This window comes from Poecilia latipinna, unplaced genomic scaffold, assembly GCF_001443285.1.
Source record: "Poecilia latipinna isolate Pla-1442-1.1 unplaced genomic scaffold, P_latipinna-1.0 Scaffold1365, whole genome shotgun sequence".
NCBI classification, from domain to species: domain Eukaryota; kingdom Metazoa; phylum Chordata; class Actinopteri; order Cyprinodontiformes; family Poeciliidae; genus Poecilia; species Poecilia latipinna.
In genome coordinates this window covers 469,808-488,992 of record NW_015113981.1, presented here as the reverse complement: position 1 = coordinate 488,992, position 19,185 = coordinate 469,808, and the positions used below count along the sequence as shown (strand labels likewise).

The 19,185-nt window shown below is 37.9% G+C and overlaps 1 protein-coding gene across 1 annotated transcript in view; it reads left to right on the top strand.

Annotated features, from left to right (window-relative positions):
* tmem132e (transmembrane protein 132E) overlaps window positions 1-19,185 on the top strand; it is a gene marked incomplete at its 5' end in the record, with an annotated part of 75,696 nt that overhangs the window by 24,051 nt on the left and 32,460 nt on the right. The window contains 2 exons of the mRNA XM_015056198.1: window positions 4,832-5,037; window positions 14,449-14,728. Of these exons, the coding sequence (XP_014911684.1) occupies window positions 4,832-5,037; window positions 14,449-14,728 (486 nt within the window). The remainder of the gene's footprint in view (window positions 1-4,831; window positions 5,038-14,448; window positions 14,729-19,185) is intronic.

Below are 19,185 nucleotides of genomic sequence, written 5' to 3'. Positions count from 1 at the left end.
ATTTTAAAACAAAATCTGGGAGGATTTCTGTTGCACTGCAGTGTGAGTGAGTGCCAAACAGGATGGCTCCATTTTTAATTTTTTATTTATTTATTTTTTTACCTTTTTTTTGCTCTTGTTGTTTTACAAACAATAAAGACAATCAAAGTGGAGCATACTAAACACAAATACAAATGAGGCATAAATTACTGGGTGGTTTTGAACTTTTTTCAGTGTTATAAGGACATTACATGTGCGGATCACTACAAGTTATAAAAAACAGAAATACAAAAAACAGCGGTCTTAATTCAAACCTCAGACTGATCCCCTGCCCAAAGGAACCTCAGAAGAGATTTTTCTTTCAACTGAACATTATTTTGTGGAAAATAAGTTTTTCAAATTCTGAAAAGGATTGAGGCTGCACAGTGGCGCAGTTGGTAGAGCTGTTGCTGTGCAGCAAGAAGGTTCTGGGTTTGATTCCCGGCCCCGGTCTTTCTGCATGGAGTTTGCATGTTCTCCCTGTGCATGCGTGGGTTTTCTCCGGGTACTCCGGTTTCCTCCCACAGTCCAAAAAACATGACTGTTAGGTTAATTGGTCTGTCTAAATTGCCCCTAGGTGTGTGTGCGCATGGTTGTGTGTCTGTGTTGCCCTGCGACAGACTGGCGACCTGTCCAGGATGTACCCCGCCTCTCGCCCGGAACGTTAGCTGGAGATAGGAACCAGCACCCCTCCCGACCCCACTGAGGGACAAGGGTGTTCAGAAAATGGATGGATGGATGAAAAGGATTGAATCTTCCAAGTAACCATGAGGAAGAAACTTGGCATAGTGAACATGTTTGAGCACCCCAATTCTCAGAAGATTTATTCAATTTTCCACAAATTCAATGGGATATGATGCCACATGTAAGAAAACTATTACAGAACCACACTAAACAATCCTTTCAGTTCATTTAATGGCAGAATACTGGCATCACACTGCTGTTTCTGCAAGAAGTGAGTGAACTAACTTAAACCGCATCATCAGCGATGCTGTGTGAGAGCTCTCATTAGGGTAAATCACTGAAAGGACAGAAACTGCTGCCTTTATTTGGGAAATTAGTTCAGTTAATGTCACGGAATAAATGTGTGAAACACCCTTTGGTGTTTTCACCTTCACATTAACCCGACCAGTCCTCAATGTGGTGCTCCGAGATCAGCTACGGATCTGAGGCGGCACTCCCACCATCCGTCTCCACCCAGGCAATCTGCCGGCCCCACGGAGGATGCCACAGAGCATTAGCGGCCGTGTGACGGCATGTGGTGGCTCAGAGTGTGAAAGCCCTCCTCAGCGAGCCCCCTCAGGACCACTGATACCCAGAGTCGCTAACAGCTTTTGACTTGCAATTAGCCAGCCAAGTTTATCAGTGGCTGTAGCTGCAGGAGCTGAAGGGCTGCCGGAGCTCTCCTGGAAGGTTTTTTTTTTTTTTTTCGGGCAGTTGGTGGGGACGCGTCAGGCTCATGCTGTCAGCACTCTGTACTATGATTAATCATAGCTGGCTGGGGGTCATAGTGTTGAGTTTTCTGTTTATCTTGTAGCTCTGATCATATATATCAGTAGTTCTTATCGTTTTTGCCACCTCAGAAAATACAGCTTCCAATTCCCACCATAATGAGAGAAATTTTAACAGTAGCTTATGGTTGGGACTTTTTATATAAAAAAAAATAAAAAAACACATATATTTACACATTTGCACTGGATGTTTGGTAAAAGGGGACCCGATGTGCAAAATTCAGATATTGTACATTTTTGTAGTTTCATTTGGGTTTTTTGCTGCTAGAAACTGTCTAATCGATAAAAAAAAAAAACAGCAGTCTTTGTAAAAAACAGTCATTTTTTTAGGGTTTTTTTTTTTTTTGTTGTCTGGTGAGCTGTTTCAAAAACTTTGCTGGAAAAGAAAAGTGTTTTATTGTTGCCTTACCATCCAAGAACCACTTGCTGAATCGTGGTTGTGCAGGAGGCTCCACTTCTGCTTTCCAAAGATGTACAGTTCTCTAATTGTGCATCTGTTTGCAGCTAATTTCACTTCAAGTGTTGGGTTGGTGGAGGTGTGGCCAGCAGCAGTTTATCTGGATTCAAAGTGATAGAGCCTTAAACAGCTCATTCTGAAAGGAGTTCAAACTAGACAGAACTGACCAGACTAAAATCTGATTATCTAAGAATGATTTTGTGCAACTCTAACATCTTATTTCAAATATGTCACATTTTCTTGGAGAATACATGTTTTTTACAAAAAAGAACAAAAAACTGCATACATGCCAAGACAGGAAACTTTGCAGCACTATCTTTGGTAAGCAGTTGGAGCCTCCATGTTAACCTTTGTGAAATTTCATCCCTAAAGCAAAATAGAAATGCAATTTTAAAAGCCCTGAAAAGATCAAGACCCCAACTTTATATGGATTAAGTTTATCAACAGGCTATGAGACAGATTTGATTTTATAAGACCGCCATGATTGGTTAGCTTATAGATATTAAAGTCATATGTACGAAATTTGAAGTTTGTCTTTAAATTCAGTAAATAAATAAAAACTTGCATCAGCTGAACCGAAGAGAGGAACCCTGTCATCTTCCCAAGGCCTTCCACTCCAGCTGCGGTGTCTGCATGTGGGAAATTATATTACCCAGACCTCTTCCCAGTTATGATGAATCCCCAGCCCTGAGAAGACTGGCCAGGCCGACCTCCATTCGCCGCAGATTAGATCCTCTGATTACAATGCCAGCCACCTCCCAGCATCTGATAAATCTTTAGCAGGAACCCAAAAGCAAAGCCCTCCAGTTCCTCTGCAGTTAATAATTTACTGTTGGGGGTAGAAGGGGGGGGAGGGGTATTTATTATAATTCAAATGAAGCTGTGGAGGATTTTCGATTTGATGGGAAATCTGAAAAATGGTTTAGAGTTAAATTTAGAAAAGTCGATATATTGAATTCATGCTCTCTGTGCCTCAAATGATATGCCATTACAGGAATGTGTCGTGAAAGGTGAAATGTGTGAATATGTTTATTTATGAGCAGGTCTAAGCAAAGTTCATCTTAAATGTCAGAAGAGTGACATGTTTGCCTAAGAGCTTCTTGTGGCATATTACGTGTAATTGTTCATAGACGATTACGGCGACACGGTTCTGGTGTCAGGGACTTGGTGTAAACGCCTAATTTGCTCTGCACAAGCTTAACAAACACTGAGGTTACTTGGAAGCACTAATTTGACTGTATAAAGCAGGGGTCCCCAAACTTTTTCCTGCGAGGGCCACATAGCTGTTCCTTTCTGTGGTCTTAGTTTTTGCAGTAAAAAAAAACAAAGAAATTCTTGTCGACGGGGGGTGTGGGGGAGAGACGACGACACTTTTGGATAGATTTTTACCCAGAATGGAAAAAACCGTGAGTGAAACGGTGACTGACGAGTATATATTCCATTGAGGGAAAGTAAGTTTTACATTTGCTCAAAAGCCCCCTGGTGGTTGAAGAAAAATCCACATATAAACCAGAAAATACAACATATGAAAAAAAACACTGAATGCTCTCTGGTATGAGCAGGCGGGCCGGATCCGGCTTTGTTCAGGGGGCAGGACCAAATGACGTGGCGGGCCGGATCCGGCCCGCGGGCCGTAGTTTGGGGACCCCTGGTATAAAGGATGCAAATGCGATTAGAGAGGAACCCGCAGCCTGTAAGCATTTTTGTTTGCAGCAGTTGTTGTCGGCTTTGTTCTGCCGAGCCGAGGAAGCCTCCGGTTTCCTCACTGCAGCCCAACACAGCAGCTGATTTCCACCGATTCATTCCAGATTTTCCCTCAATGTTGGCAGGCTCCTGGAATGTCGTGTTGGTCAGAATATAAAAAGCTTCCAAACTTTTGGACCACAAGTAAAAAATACGATTTTGTTTTTTTTTTTAGTTTTGGGTTTGCAGAGGTCATTCAGAAAATAGACTTTTTCATAGTGCGTAAATCCTGTGAAGTCATCTTTTGTCTAAATATCTGGAAAATGTGCACAGTAATTGTGCTTTAATGATCTACAGTTACATTTAAAATGTAACATCTCATTAATTTTAACAACCCAATAAAGTCAAACTCATGGATCAATTGCACTTAAACTAACATTTTTCAAGAATGAAATTTTGTTTTGATAATTGTGACTTAAGCTAACTTGCCATAGAAGATCAATAAAAACATTTTATGTTCATGTTATGACTAACAACCATGTGGAAGACTTCTGACTTGATAGTAATAGAACAGACTGTCACTTATCAAGTATTTTTAGTTTCTAGAGCAAATGTGTTGGTACACTTAAAGTAAGACTTCCCTCTTGTTGTTAAATGTAGCTTCCCAGTTAAGAAACAACAACCTTTTTGAGTTCTTTCTCACTTTTATTCACTATTCAATAATTATTACACCCATTTAGCATAAATACTGCCTTATATACAGCAAAACCCAAAATCTTACCAAGTATTTTTATCTGGTTTCTATTGCAAATACTGAAGTAAAGTTAAAATAAGGCAAAACTAAATGACATGTTAATGAATAAATGCAATTAAAGTAAACTCTGTTCCTAATCAAGCTACACAATATTGACCAATCCATACAGGAATAGAAAGTAAAAAGAAATCAAATCTTCATACCTCTGGAGTGCATCTGATTACTTTCATGGGAAGCAAATGCATGTTCTGTTTCTGCCCAAACTTATGAAGTGTTCTACTGTGATTTGTAGCAGAAACTCCACGCTGTGCCGTACGTATCATCACAAATCTTTGAGATTCTCCCCCCGGGCCGATGTGACCATTACCATATAGATGGCCTCTGACGGCTGACCGTGATCTCTTCCAGGTCTCCATGAATTGCGACTATGTGTTCGTCAACGGCAAGGAGACGCGGGGCTCCATGAACGCCCGAGTCATCTTCAGCTACGAGCACCTGAGTGCGCCGCTGGAGCTCACCGTCTGGGTGCCCAAGCTCCCCCTACAGGTGGAGCTCACCGACAACGCTCTGAGCTTCATCAAAGGCTGGAGGGTTCCCATTCTGCCTGACAGAAGGTGAGGCTGGGCTACACACATGCGCACACACACGCACTCGCTCACCGGTGAGAGTTCAGTCTCTTCCTTTTTCTCCAAGTTATGTTCCTGGGGTTCAGGGCACAAAACCTACTTTGGTAAAAGTTTAGTTTTCAGAGATGGATCCCCATTCACCCTATTCATGTCTTCTTTGAAAAATGAAAAATTGATAAATGTTAGTAGATGTCAAAACTTTCATACCATTGCATCATGTTGCATCTGGCCCTTTACATTCCTTTTACTTCCCTCTCGTTCTTTCTACTGACATTCTCTCTGTCTTTATCTGGTTGAATCCTAAATGCAGCTCTACTCATTCATATTTGTCAGTTTTATTCTCAATAAGTTTAAGAAAAATATACATTTCTGATTAAAATTCAATATTATAAGCCAATTTCTATCGTCTTATTAGAAGAGTTGAAACTAAAACTGCCCTAAAAAAGAGGGCAGCTCAATTAGGGTCTTTTCACACCAGTAGACTTGGTGTGACTGGGGACCAAAATTGCAACATTTGTTACATTCTCAGTCGCTGTAGTTTTCTTTCACACTGCAGTGTGTCAAAAGATCCAAACTAATTGAAAAACCTGTTCCCCTTCTCGCCTGCTGTGGCATTACTCCATGAACCACTGAAGGAACCGACATGAAAACCTCTGAAGAAGACACTGATTGCAGCTGAAAAAGACATGGAGTGGCATCAGGTTTTTGCAGTTGTAGGATTTCTCTTTAGTCTTTGGTAAAAGACCATGTGCCATTTCTCCTGCTCTCACATTTGTTTTGGTTATGTTTACCCAGAATTCCCTGCACTGTAGTCCACTTCCTTGCTTTTGGAGGGGTCTCCGGTCCACTTGGCATTCACATACGCATTCAAACCGTACCAGAGTTCACTTCATGCATGTCTTATTTCAAGTGCACTAAGATATTTGCACTAGGAAAACACTTGCAGCTTTAACTGCAGAGGTACTGGCACTCATTAGCCAGTACATAGAGTAAATACTGGCTAATGATAAATGTATTCCACATGTTTACAATTTTGTTTTCAATAATTTCTTTTTAAAAACAAGTGCAGCTTTACTTGCGCTTCACATTTATCTTCTACTTTGGGTTTTCTAGCACAAAAATCCATTGAAACTGTTCTTACTCTAAGAAAAGGGTGAAAGAGTTCAATGGGTTTAAGTACTTTAGCAGGGTACTGTATTATAGAGTGATTGTGGCAGTGAGAGTCCAATGAGCATGGACTTTTTTCCAGTCCAGGATAAAGTCGGGAGATAAAAACAGGACCCCTGGAGTCTTAATGCTTGTGGCTGCTCAGCAGGAAATGGCAGAGAAGGTTGAGGCGCCCCAGATAACACCAATATGGAGGAGAAACAATACAAAAAAGGCAGTCTGGACGGCAAAGTGACACCATACTTTGAAAGTTAAAGAATAAAGACTTTGGGCTTATTCAGACAAAAATAAATATTGCACAAAGATGACAGGATGAATGGCATTTAAAATAAAGCTGGAGGTTTGATTGTGAGCGAACTGAGGGAACAGCTCTTATTTCTCAAAGAAAAAACAGAAAAATAAAAGAACTTTCTGGATTTTGCCTCAAAATTTGAAGCAAAAGCATATTGACACCTGCAATCCGTGCTGTCCATCAGTCTCAATATTCTAACTTTCAAGCAATAGCTGCCAGCTGCCGTTGTCTGCAGAGCTTGTGCTGTTTATAATCTTTCTGAGAGGCTCATTTATTCTCTTTTTGCAGTGTCAGGGTTTCTGATGGCTACAAAGTGCTGCACGTACAAGTCTGTAACAAGATCAGCCAATCGATGTGGCAGTGAGTGATTATGAGTGGCGCTTAATTTGTGGCAAAAGCCCGAGCACGTAAAGACTTTGTGTGCACAAATGCAGCCTATTGACCACGCGGACAATGGCCTATATCTCCTTCCCTGTGACTTTGTCGTTTTTCCTATAAGTATCTGCAATATGAACAGTAGCTTTAGAAGGAGTGCTGCACTGAAGCAACAGTCTGTTTCAGTACTTTTATTTTCCAGCCGCCTTTGAGTGAGAGGTACTTGGTACATCGCTAACAGCTGGTCTGTTGTTAGGCCAACTCTCAGCCAACAGTAGTTCAGTAGGAAGTTAACATAACATTCAGGTTTCTGACTGTTTAAAGTTAGAAGCACCCACAGATGTGAAACCCTCAACTGCAAACTCGACCACTGTAGAAGCTGTGCTTTCACTTAACCAGTGTATTAACATGCATTAAAACAGCCACTCTATTGATCCTTTGTAGCTACGTCTAATACCTTTGAGACACCATGATGGACGTCAAAAATGAGGGATTGGATTTTTGAACGGAGTGACTGCGATTGTTTGCCCAAGTGTTTTTTGTCAGTATAGTCATGGTAAAAGTTCAACCTGTCAAGCTTCCCACTTTTTGGTGACATGGACGATTCTATAGTTTTGAAACATAGAAATTTGGTCCCATTTTAGCAAAAACTAAAACTCACTAATTGTGACCCAAGGAAGAGCAAATATCTGGATATTTATTTAGTAACTGCAGAAAGTACCTGGATATTAATTGTGCTACATAGGCAGGTTTGCTAAATTCTTCCTGCTTGTTTTCATGAGGAATTATGCAAGAAGTATATTATCCATGAAATGAGTTCTGAGTTTTAAATATAGTAACAAGTTGAGTTTTCAAAACCTCTCACAACTGACTCAGTCAAGAAATGCAAAACCATATCAGAATGTGCTTCCAGTTAAACGACACATCTCGCTAAGCTACAGCTCTTCTAGCTTAGGTGCCACATTAGTTCAGCTCTTACCTGTTGGATATTTTCCCCAAATGAATTTCAGTGTATAAACATCACTCAATTCACCTTTAAATATAGTAACAAGTTGGTACCTGCTGCATCAGGCAACTGAAAAACAAAACACGGCACGCAACATGAAAGGACATGTCCAACACTGACGACAGAATATCACTGAAAACATGGAGGTTCCTGTGGGAAGGCCATTCTAGTCAACATCAACGGTTTCATAGTCTGAATGTGGCATCATCAAAAGTGACAGGCAGGCTTTGTGTGCAGTTTCTTTATGTGGCAGAGAAACCCACAGAAAAGTAAAGGGTACATGCTGGTAGTAAAATCAAATGACAGCATGCAGGAGAGAAAAGCTTCACCTGTGGTGAGAGGAAATCCCGTGGCTTAGCTGTGTGGCAATCAAAGCAGCCAAAAAAAATGCTTCACTAAAGGCTCCTGATTACTGCTGTCATGAAGGCAGTGAGGAAGTTGGTATGCACAAAAAATGACTTGGGAAAAACAGGCCTGGACTGCAGCTGCATCTTTATCAAAAACTTTCATGATGTGAAGGATATTGAGGCCAGATTATTCACAATTAGGTTTAAAGTAATGTTTTATTTTGAGCAACATAATATCAGACTTAGTCTGATGTAAATGATATAGTGGACAACCACTGCACACAGTTTACTGTGACTCTGGTGTAATCTTTTTATGGTGGGTGAAAAATCTAAGTGATGGTTAAAATTTGCTGGAGATGTTAGCATACTAAAATTAGGATTAGCATGCTTTGTTGACTCAGGCCACTGTCGTTTTTGTCAGTTTTTGGTTATATAGAGTATTACTTCTGTAAACTATGTTTGCTATTTTAGAGGGCATTTTTTACTGAACTTTGCATCCCGGGTGGAACATTTTACCTACAGTTAAAATGCAATAAATTTAACTGGATGTCTGGGGTGTTATTAGCATGCTTGTTTTTTTTGTTTTTGTTTGTTTGTTTGTTTGTTTTTTATCTATTTTAAATATAGTATACAACCAATGTGAAAATTTATATATTTTTAGTGATCAGTGAATTAAAAATGCTTTGTTTTTGAAAAATAACACATTGGAGATTAATACAGGAGTGTAATCTTATCTGAAAGACTCATAAAAGTCTTTGTCTGGACTCAGTTTTATTAACAAATGTCAAAATATCTTTAATTACTACACATTAATTCCCTCTGGATATTTTTTTTTTTTTTAATATTGTTGCTCTGCAATATGTTTCCCAAGCAGCCAGGCTCATTTACAATTCCTTCATTTCTCTGACTGCGCCGTAAACATGCTATTTGTATTCAGGGTTGGGTAGAAATGAAATTGGTCTGTTGACGTTCGCTGGCAGTGGCGATGGTAGCCATCCATGTTAGTTCTAATGCCCATATTAAACATTTTGTTCTGGAATTGTTTTTGGCTTCTCTGTTTGAAATATTTTAATAAATCAAAGAACCGTAATGTAGGACTGCATTCTTTATTAGGAACCTGACTTATAGTTTTCTACTCCTCCTCAGCCCATTTTCTCACATCTCAGGAAAGTGCAACACACATTCATCCTGAACAGCTTTCTGCGTTCTTTACACATTTTTAAATCAGGTCTGCATCTTGGCCGTGTTGTTGGAAATAGGTTAAGATGAGTATGACACACACAGCCGCCTCGCAGCACCGTTTGCACTTGAGAGCATCATTTTGTGAGAGGAAGCGTTGCTGCTTTCCACCTGAGGCAAAGCATCTAATTGGACCAAAACAAGCAACTACCCGTAAAATCCCGGATAACAGATCGGAGGCTGGAAGACGTCGGAGCTCCGTGCACTTTGGATAACAAGCGTGTGGTAATCATGTGCAAAAACAAAATATCTCAAATAGCTTCTGTACAGCAATGAAATCTTCCTGATTCTTGTTTTGCCGCAGGGTTCAGATAAGAAAAGAAAAAATTGTCCATCATTTCCAAGGAAAACTACCATGACACGTTATTCAGTTTGTTTTAATCATGAGTTTTGCAGCACTGATTGTTGAAACAGTTTGTATTCAAAAATTGTCCACGATTTTTAAAGAGAAATATCACAACATGTATAAGCCATACACATCTTGTCAATCTTGTCTTTTAACTTTTGTTTTTACTACTTCTAGCACAGCTACTAAACAAGATTATAATAGTTAACTAAAGCTAAAGAAGTAACAAAAACTGAACTTGAGAAAACATTTTCCTTAACTGAAATAAACAAAAATAGTAATTAATAGGAAAATTATAACTGGAGTTATACCGTGCATTTATAAAACTAGCTTTATAAATATATTCATTAGCCTTTCAAACTGATATGAATTCTGCACCTAAAAATTTATCAAAGTATGACAAAACTAAAATTACTTCTATAACTGATAAAAACTAAACATTTAATTTATAATAGTTAAAAACTAGAAAACACATTCTAAACTGGATTACACAAAGAAAAAGTCACAAAATAAATATGAACTATAATAAAAAATAAAATAAAACTATTATAACCCTGCTACTAAACTAGCAATAATAGAAAGTAAAATAGTTGCTTTTCATGTTTTAGTGTCTGAAAACAGAGGTTTGAAACAACTATCAGCGTGATTAGCAAACTTTGACTATACCATAGAGGCCAAGTAACCCCAGCATCTAAATCAAGTTTGCTGTTTGGTACACTTTGGTCTTATTTATTTACAGTCATTATGATTTGCTATGATAAATTAGATGTGTACAAAAGCTTCAGAGGTAATTGTAAATAATTATAAGCTATAAGATAGAATAAAGATATCCAAGATAATTTATTGGACTGTTTACTGACCCTAACTAACTTCTGTAGCTCATCATCACAATGACAGTCTGCAATAAAGAGAGTTATTGTCTTTTTATTCACGTCAATCTGGCTCCCATTTACTCATCCCGTCTGCTGTTTTCTTCAACATGAGTCACTCTGACCCCTTCGGACGGCCCAGGGTCTCCCGGCCTGGAGTGGGCCTTTGCTTCGGCACAGCAGAATTGCTCACTGGCTGAGTTATCCAGCAAGATGCTCTAAAAAAGGAAAGGAAGTGTAATCGAATGAGCAACCCATGTGCACTGAAGCTGCAGCTTTGTGTTCTTGTATCAGAGATTCTAACAAGACCAGACAATATGTTTCCAGAGGAGGAAAGAAATCACCTTTTCAGGTGCACAGTCTGGAAGGCAAACTCTCAGTGACCTGAGTCAAGTTGGTAAACTCTTAGACTAACTCTTATTTAGGATTTTTCTGCTGTACACTGCCTTGTTTTTCCATCCCTTGAACCTTTTTTTTTTCCATTTTGCCACCTTAGAGCTGCACATTGCAATGGGTTATATGTTGATTTATTGTGATAGGCAAACACAGTATACCACATAATTGTAAAGTGGAAAGAAATTGTTCAAATATTAAGCAAATAAACCCAAATGTGCAGCAGGCATATGCACTCAGACCCTCTGAGACGAGCTTCAGTGACCTTCATCGCCTTTTTCCTTTTACCATCGCAATCACATAGAAACTGTGATTATGTACTTCACAAAACCCAACCTCATATAAACAGTAACATATTTTTATAGAAAACTATCCTAATCTTTTACACATTTATATTCCTCTCAGATGGAACAGCGTAACTCATGAGTGAACTCCGTCTAAAATTGATCAAATTACTTTCAAATCTACTTGAAGTCATTCCAAAACAGTTTCATACCCTGGTAGGCGTGCAGCATGTTGGAGGACGGTCCAAAGTTCAGAATAAAAAGTTCTGTTGTACCTTGCACAATTATTTTCAGGCCATGATTGCACAACATTTTTATTTAAAATATGAATTACATCTAGATTTGTATTATTGATTTAAAATGAAAGACCTAAAGTGCAATCTATGAACTATTTTAATGCAATGTAATTTTTTTGTGTAATTGTTGGAGTCTGGCAACCTGATGTGGACCTTGTAGATTGCTGAAAACTTCCAAAACAGTCAACATTCCCTCTTTTGACTTAGGTCAAGGTAAAGCTGACTGACAAACAGGGGGACACAATTTGTAAGAAGTTATCATTACATTTCAAGAAAGAGTATAAAGATTTTGAAATCGAGATTTTTCTAAAACTACAGAATCTCATTAATATATGAAACTGACAGCAGTGGCCACACATCTGCTAGTGGAACCAATTTTTATTTAGCTCTTCAGCACTTTTGCTAACTTTGAACATGCTTATTGTACTTACCTTCCCCTTAATGAATGTTTCCACTACTTTACTTGGCTTTTTTTGTAAACCTACAGTTGAATTAAGTTCAACACCTGTGTTGAAGTTTTGGTTTTCGAATGTTAATAAATCTTTAAGTAGTTACACATTCATATTCATGCTCAAATTTTGAAAATGGTAAAGAATGTTTAAGCAACGAAGTTTTTTCCACCAAAACTTTATTTCAAACAAGAAACATACAGGCACAAAATAAAACCTGGACAATAGAGGATAAGATATGAATATAAATACAAAATCTAAGGGAATTGTTGAACATGTAAATTATAATGTCAAAATTAAGTTGGTGCCCAAAGGTTGTTTTCTTTCAAGGGCAGATATAATTTGAATTGAAGTTAGCATTTACCATTAGCTTCCACTAAATACTGTAGTGTCTTAGCATAGCTAATGTTTATGATTAATCCTTTAGGGTCAGAGCAGCTAACTGTTTAGTTAGTGGTGTCCACCAATGGGCACTGGCCAATGTGTAGCTGTGTTCTAGGTCATTTTTTTCAGTGCTAATTTATTACATAAAATGTCAGTTTTTTTGGGGGGAAAAAATGTAATAAAAACGTTAGTATTTGGACAAATATCTTCTTTTAAGCTATTTTTAAGTATGGATCTCCCTCTCATCCAGACTGTATTGGTGTACCTCAAGGCTCTGTTTTTGGTCTCTGCTAGTTTTAATGTATGCATTGCCCTGTTGGCATATTATAGATAGATATCATTGTGATGCAGATGACATTCAGTACCTAGATAATGTTGAAGAGTAAATGACAGACAGTTTTGTTCTATAGATAATTATCTATATCTATAATTATCTATAACTAAGGAGACAACTTGGGCCTCTTTGTTCTTCTGGCATAATTTTTGATTCTGGTTTTACTTCGGACGTACATACCAAATCTGTTTGATCCTGTTGTAATAATCTGAGAAATATTACCATACTAATCTCTATTGTCTCATGTCCTGAACTGGAAAAAAGTATTCATGCTCTTGTGAAGGACTTTATGACTATAAGGTACTCTATAAGTAACATTCTATATAAATACTTAACTTTCTGAAATTTATGGATATGGATTTATTTAAGATATTGTGCTCTAATATTTCAAAATGGTTTTGAACAGCAGTTTTCCAGGCTTCTGGCAGTTTGACAGAAAAAAATATTTTAAATATATATTTTAGGGATTTTCGACTCTTTCAAAACGGTTACTTTTCATCTTTTGACAACTTGCCTGTATGGATTTGACAAAACCCTGGGGTAATAAATAAATGGATTGACAAAGTGTGACGAGGCAACCTATTTAGAGTCTTTGGAGTCGTTTTGTTTTCAGTGCAGTCTTTTGAAAGCAGCACTTTTTAAGACAGACCTGGCAGATTGTGCAGCCTGTTGAGGGATGTTGGGTAATTCATACGTTTTGATGTCGAGCAGATTTCACTTAGTGCGGGATGCACCTGGCATGCCTGACCTCGCTGCCCAAGGCTCCAGTGATTAAAAACGGGCATCCATCCAGAACCCTGCTTTGAGGTGATTAGCGGGTTTTTTTCTGCTGCCTTGGAGGACTTTGCCCTCATCGCCATGAGAACGGAGAGATTGATTGATTTGTTCGGAGAGGTGCCAAGATTCTTCCCAGTATTATGATGTGAAATTATACTGTTATTGGAGGCCCTGAAGAACAGAAGGATCATGTCGCAAAGTAGACGTGGTGCTCGGGATAAGTCAGTGAGATTCTACTGGTTTTAAATAAGAGATGATGGAAATTAAAATTTTCTTCATAAATTTCTGACAAGTTCTGACATATTTCTTAGACCTTTAAAATCGTCCAATTCTAACAAGATTTCATGAGTACTCACCAGAAGTTGTACTCTTTAAAGGTGACCTACTGTGTTTCCTTGATCAGGTTACGTCTGTGGATGATGCAAAACATGTTCATTAAATGTTTACCACAAAATAAATTTTAGGTAATGAAATTTTAGTCTGCTCAGTTCTGCCTTGTACTGAGCTTCTTTCAGAATGTGCTGTTTTAGGGCCTCTTGTCACTTTCTATTTGCTTATATTTAGCACTTTAAATGGAGTAGCTTCTTAACAAATAAGCAATTTGTAATTGGGGATCAATAAAGTATATTCTGTTCTAAAATAGTGCTGGACCTCAGCTTGGGTTGCTAGGTAACAGGCTAGGCTTTGCGGAGCAATGTGTAAAGTTTCATCCTGAAGGCTTTTGAAACGAATCAATGTTTTTTTAAGCACTTGGGCTGTTTATAGAACATTAAAGACACACATTTTGCGTAACAGGTATCCTCTGATACATATTTGGGTGTTTTTCTTCTCTCTGTCCAAGGAGCACTAGGGACAGCGAAGCAGATGATGATGACGACGACCGGCGAACGAATCGCGGCTGCGCTCTCCAGTACCAGCGGGCCGTGGTCAAAGTGCTGACCCAGTTCCACACCACTTCTACGGAGGGAACGGATCAAGTCATCACAATGCTGGGGCCAGACTGGCAGGTGGACGTCACAGACCTCGTCCAGGACTCCCTGAAGGTGGTCGACCCAAAGATCGCAGAGCTGGTGGACAGGACGATTCTTGTGGGCCTGGAACTGGGCTCCACTGTGCTGAAGGTGAACCAACTCATACATTAGTGACGAATGCAGCTTTATTGTTAACTAAAACCAATTAAACCTGCAGTATTTATAAAATATATTCCTTTACGAGCTCTTCTGCCTGCTCTCAGTGCTAACTTTAAACAATGAATGAGAGTTAGAAGGCGGGTCTTAGTGCTGTCAATCACCCTCTGTGTGGCGCTGCTTATCTAATTCACAAACTATCACCTTAACCTATTCAATTGAGGGTGGCTGAGGTTTAGATTTTCTTCTTCTGCGATCTTGTCGATGCGTCCTTAATGTGATCCTGGAGTAATTTTGGTAGGCTGGCCTCTTCTGGGAATGTTCATTATTATTTCATGTTTTCTCCATTTGTGAATAATTTCTCTCTGTGGTTTGCTGGATTCCAAAAGCCTTAGAAATGGCTTTGTAGCCCCTTTTCAGACTAATAACTGTCAATTACTGGATATTTATTGGTTCTTGAGGTGGTGTGTTGCTTTTGTTCTGAATTTCTTTTTGGGTTTTTTTTGGGGGGGGGTTATGTTTTTGCCTACTTCATGATTTGAGATACGCTTTATTTAAGTGATTTCTTGGTTGTACACGACTGATAGTCATCAGGTCAGTGTGTGGATACTGAAAATGAACATGTGGCAGGTAAATTACGACTGAACATGGAGGATAACTATATTTTCACACCAAGCTAGTTTGGATATTTTTTAATTTAAATTTAAATTTAAATTTAAATGATATTATCATTTGAAATTTGCTTTTTTGCACTTACCGTTTGATTTTTATAAAATGTTTTTTTTTTAATAATCTGAAACATTGAACTAATCATCTTGTAGAGAGGCAGTGCTTTTGCACAACACTGCAGGCTCTGGTGGCTTTGAAGGGAAACCTCACAGCACTTTTCTGCATAATGAGGATAAAGTAAAATTAATGCATGCACCTTGATGTGATGCAAGGAAAAGGAAGTGGAAATCTTTAAATGCTTTTTAAGAAAGTCCCCAGTGAAAAGGGCTGCATTAGATAGATGGAAAACAAAACACTTAAAGACTCTGTCCTCTAAGTCCCCCTTAATGACATAAGTGATATCACTTAATGCTAGTTGAGCATCTATGTCTTTGAACATGAATGAAAACTGGAGATCCTTTGAATATTCTAGCCTTACATAATTTAAGTTTGATTATTATTAAAGGGGGCATATTATGCAAAATTCACATTTTGCATATTTTTTTTTCTTCCATTTGGGTCTCTACTGCTTCTAAACAGAGACTAAGCACTTAAAGAAAACATGAGTTAATGTTTTTTTAATGTCTGGAAAACAAGACTGGGGGTTTGTTGTTGACTTGTCATCCAGAAGCCACTTGCTGCACTTTTGTTAGTTGTGTTGGAGGCTCCACTGCTGCTTTTCAAAGATGTATGGTTATACAATTGCACATCTGTTTGCAGCCATTTTCAACAACTTACTAGGACTTAAAGTGACAAGAAGCCCTAAATTGGTTCATTCTGAAAGGAGTTCATCATAGACAGAACTGACCAGATTAAAATCTCATTGTCCAAGAATGATTTTGTGCAAAATAATCAATACATAATAAACATATTTTGTGTAACCCATAGACCTATCCTATATAAAATTTAAGGGTTTGTTAACCTCATACTTGGAGCAAAAATAAATTCCAGCTTAGTTTGTGGTTCTGGTTATCATCTTAATATTGAAAAACCTGCATAGTTAGTGATATTTTAGGACAAAGTGGCATAACAATAGATCAAACTGAACAACATTAGCAAACCGTGAGAGCTGTTTTGAAAAACAGCAACATTTTAGTCAAACTGCACAAAGCAAGAGCTCCTTAAATGTTTGTGATAATCCCTCATTATTGAGAGAGTCTCACACACAAACTACATCAACTGCTGAAGACAGGCGATAAGCTGTGATGGATGGTTGCAACACATACTTTGGGAGGTAATTATAGTATTCATCTTTGTTTTCTCTGCTTTCCTTAGAACCGTTGTTTGATTGCTTGTTTTCTTGTCTTGTTGTGCCATCCTCCCTAATCTCAGCAACTAATTTGGTGACATCGGTGTTGAAACTAAAGCTAGTTATAATAGTATCAAGAAGAAAAAATACATTTTCATAATTTTCTGTTCTTTCTCCACATCTAATCTGTTTATATTATGAAACCGAAGCCCGGCCCCTGTAAGCACGCTCTGCTGCTCCCCTGCATGTTAATGCTCCAGGTTCAGAGGTCCCTATGAAGGAAGCAGCAGAAGTTATTAAGCCAAGGCTGTGATTTACAGGTGCTTCAGCGGCCATTTATGGGGACAGAGATAGGTAGCGGTTGGTGAGAGTTTTGATCACCCTGAAAGATCACGGTTTTAGCCTGTCGAGGCAGAGAATTGTTGCCGGATGGATGCATTCCATCAAAGCAAAATAGGGAGAAAAGATGTGCCACTAATCCATCACTTTAAATGAGCAATAGCTTGTTTATACGATGTTGAAGGGTATATAAATAATTACGCATCAGTTGAACAGCTGATGGTAAAACCTGCCTTGCCGACTCAATTTTGACCCAATAAATCGTCCAAATAAGATGTCAAGAAATCATTGCCTGCTCCAAATATCTTTGAAGGATTTTCAGCTCACAAATTTTCTGCTATTTTGTTTATCCAGTCAGGTTTCACTTAATCATTTTTTTTTGTCTTAGCCCAAAAAAATGAAAGTCTTCAAAGACTTTTAAAGGCTTTTAAAAACTCTTTAAAAGTAAGACTTTTAAAGATGTCTTGCTGTCCTGATGTTCCCTCTCTCTGAGCATTGGTTTATGAGAAATTAAACCAGGAAAGGTTTGTTCTTAAGTGTGGACATTAACACTAAAAGTAGGGCTGACATAAATGTTGAGAATTTAAAATCTACAGTGGCCCCCTGCCTATTTGTGCCTCAGTATTTTTTGTGGATAGTAAGTCCAAATTAATTGTAGAAAATTTGCCTCTTGACCTATTGTTTTCTGCAGCGCATATATAAAATATTGTAAAGAAAATTTGGCTTGGGAATCTCAAATACCCAGACGCATTGCTGCTTGACTCACTTTTGGCTAGCAATTGGAAAGCAGCCAATCCACAAGTGCCATTTATTTTCCTTTCTGCTGATTGGCTGTGCCCCTAAGAGTGGAGATATGGAAAATTGTAGTTCTTAGGTTTTGTTATAGTGCTAAGACATCATATTGGGGTTTAAACTATTAAAATTATAAGCTGTAAGGTTCTCACATATTACTGGATGATTAACTATTTGTAGACAGCTGTGGTTTGCTGAGGGTCCACTGTTTACACAGCCAATTTAATTTGAACTGATGAGGTGGAGCTCAGGCTAAGATAAAGATTAATAGTTGTATGATCATAAAGTTCTGCCTAAATGAAAGAAAAAAAAACTGATGATGAGATAAACTTGGACTTTTTGCATTTATATTATAAATTAATAAGTCAGCCTGCTAATATTAGCAACAAAGTTACAATGGAGCTCAGATAGTGATAAATATTAATAGTTATATGATGCAGAGTGAAAGTAAAACCTGATGACACGGCATTCATTTTTGGTCAACACAGGAGGCAAATATGAGTTTATACTTTTATTGCTTATATAAAAGTAAGCAATACTTTTATGCTTGCTTTTATGTAAGCATAAAGTAAACAAAGTAACATTAATTTAATCAATAAATATAAATAAACTTTGTATGCGACATACATTTTACTGTCAGTAACCCAACACCAGATGTTTATCTCCCAAAGAAACACATTTGAAAGAAGAACCTACAAACACTTAAGATCCTTCAAGAATAATACACCAAATAAAATTAAGGACAGTGTCACGGTTGGATGTCTGTCCACGTTAATTCAGACATAAGTCAGAGTTCCCAGCAGGACGATAATCCATTATAGCTAAATAAAACGATCAGTGGCCACTCTCACAAAATTAAGAATCCAGCTGCTCTAAACTTCTCCTTTCATTCCTGTTTTTTATTTCCTGACTGGCAGGCCACCGAAAGATGTCTTGCCACTTAAATGCATTAGAAAATGTATTTTATTAAAGGTTTATGTATATGTGAACTGTAAAGCATTTTTTTCTCTAAACAAAAGTGAAAAAATCTAAAGAATAGTCTTGTATTCATTTGAGGATCAAACGTGGGTTCTGAGCTGTCTGAGAAGTTTTGATATGAAGTTGTGAAGCATGTCAGACACCTGAAATCAATTAATTTCAAATGGCAAATCAGATGAAGAAAAAAGTGGCAGAATCTTTGCATCATTTCACATATATGAAAAAGTTTAAATCAATCAATCAAATTTTATTTGTGTAGCACATTTCAGCAGCAAGGCATTTCAAAGTGCTTTATATAATTAAAATAAAAACAGCATGTGACATTGAATAAACAGTGAGAAAGAGAAAAAGATTTTGAAAAAAAAAGATTAAAAAAAGATAAAAA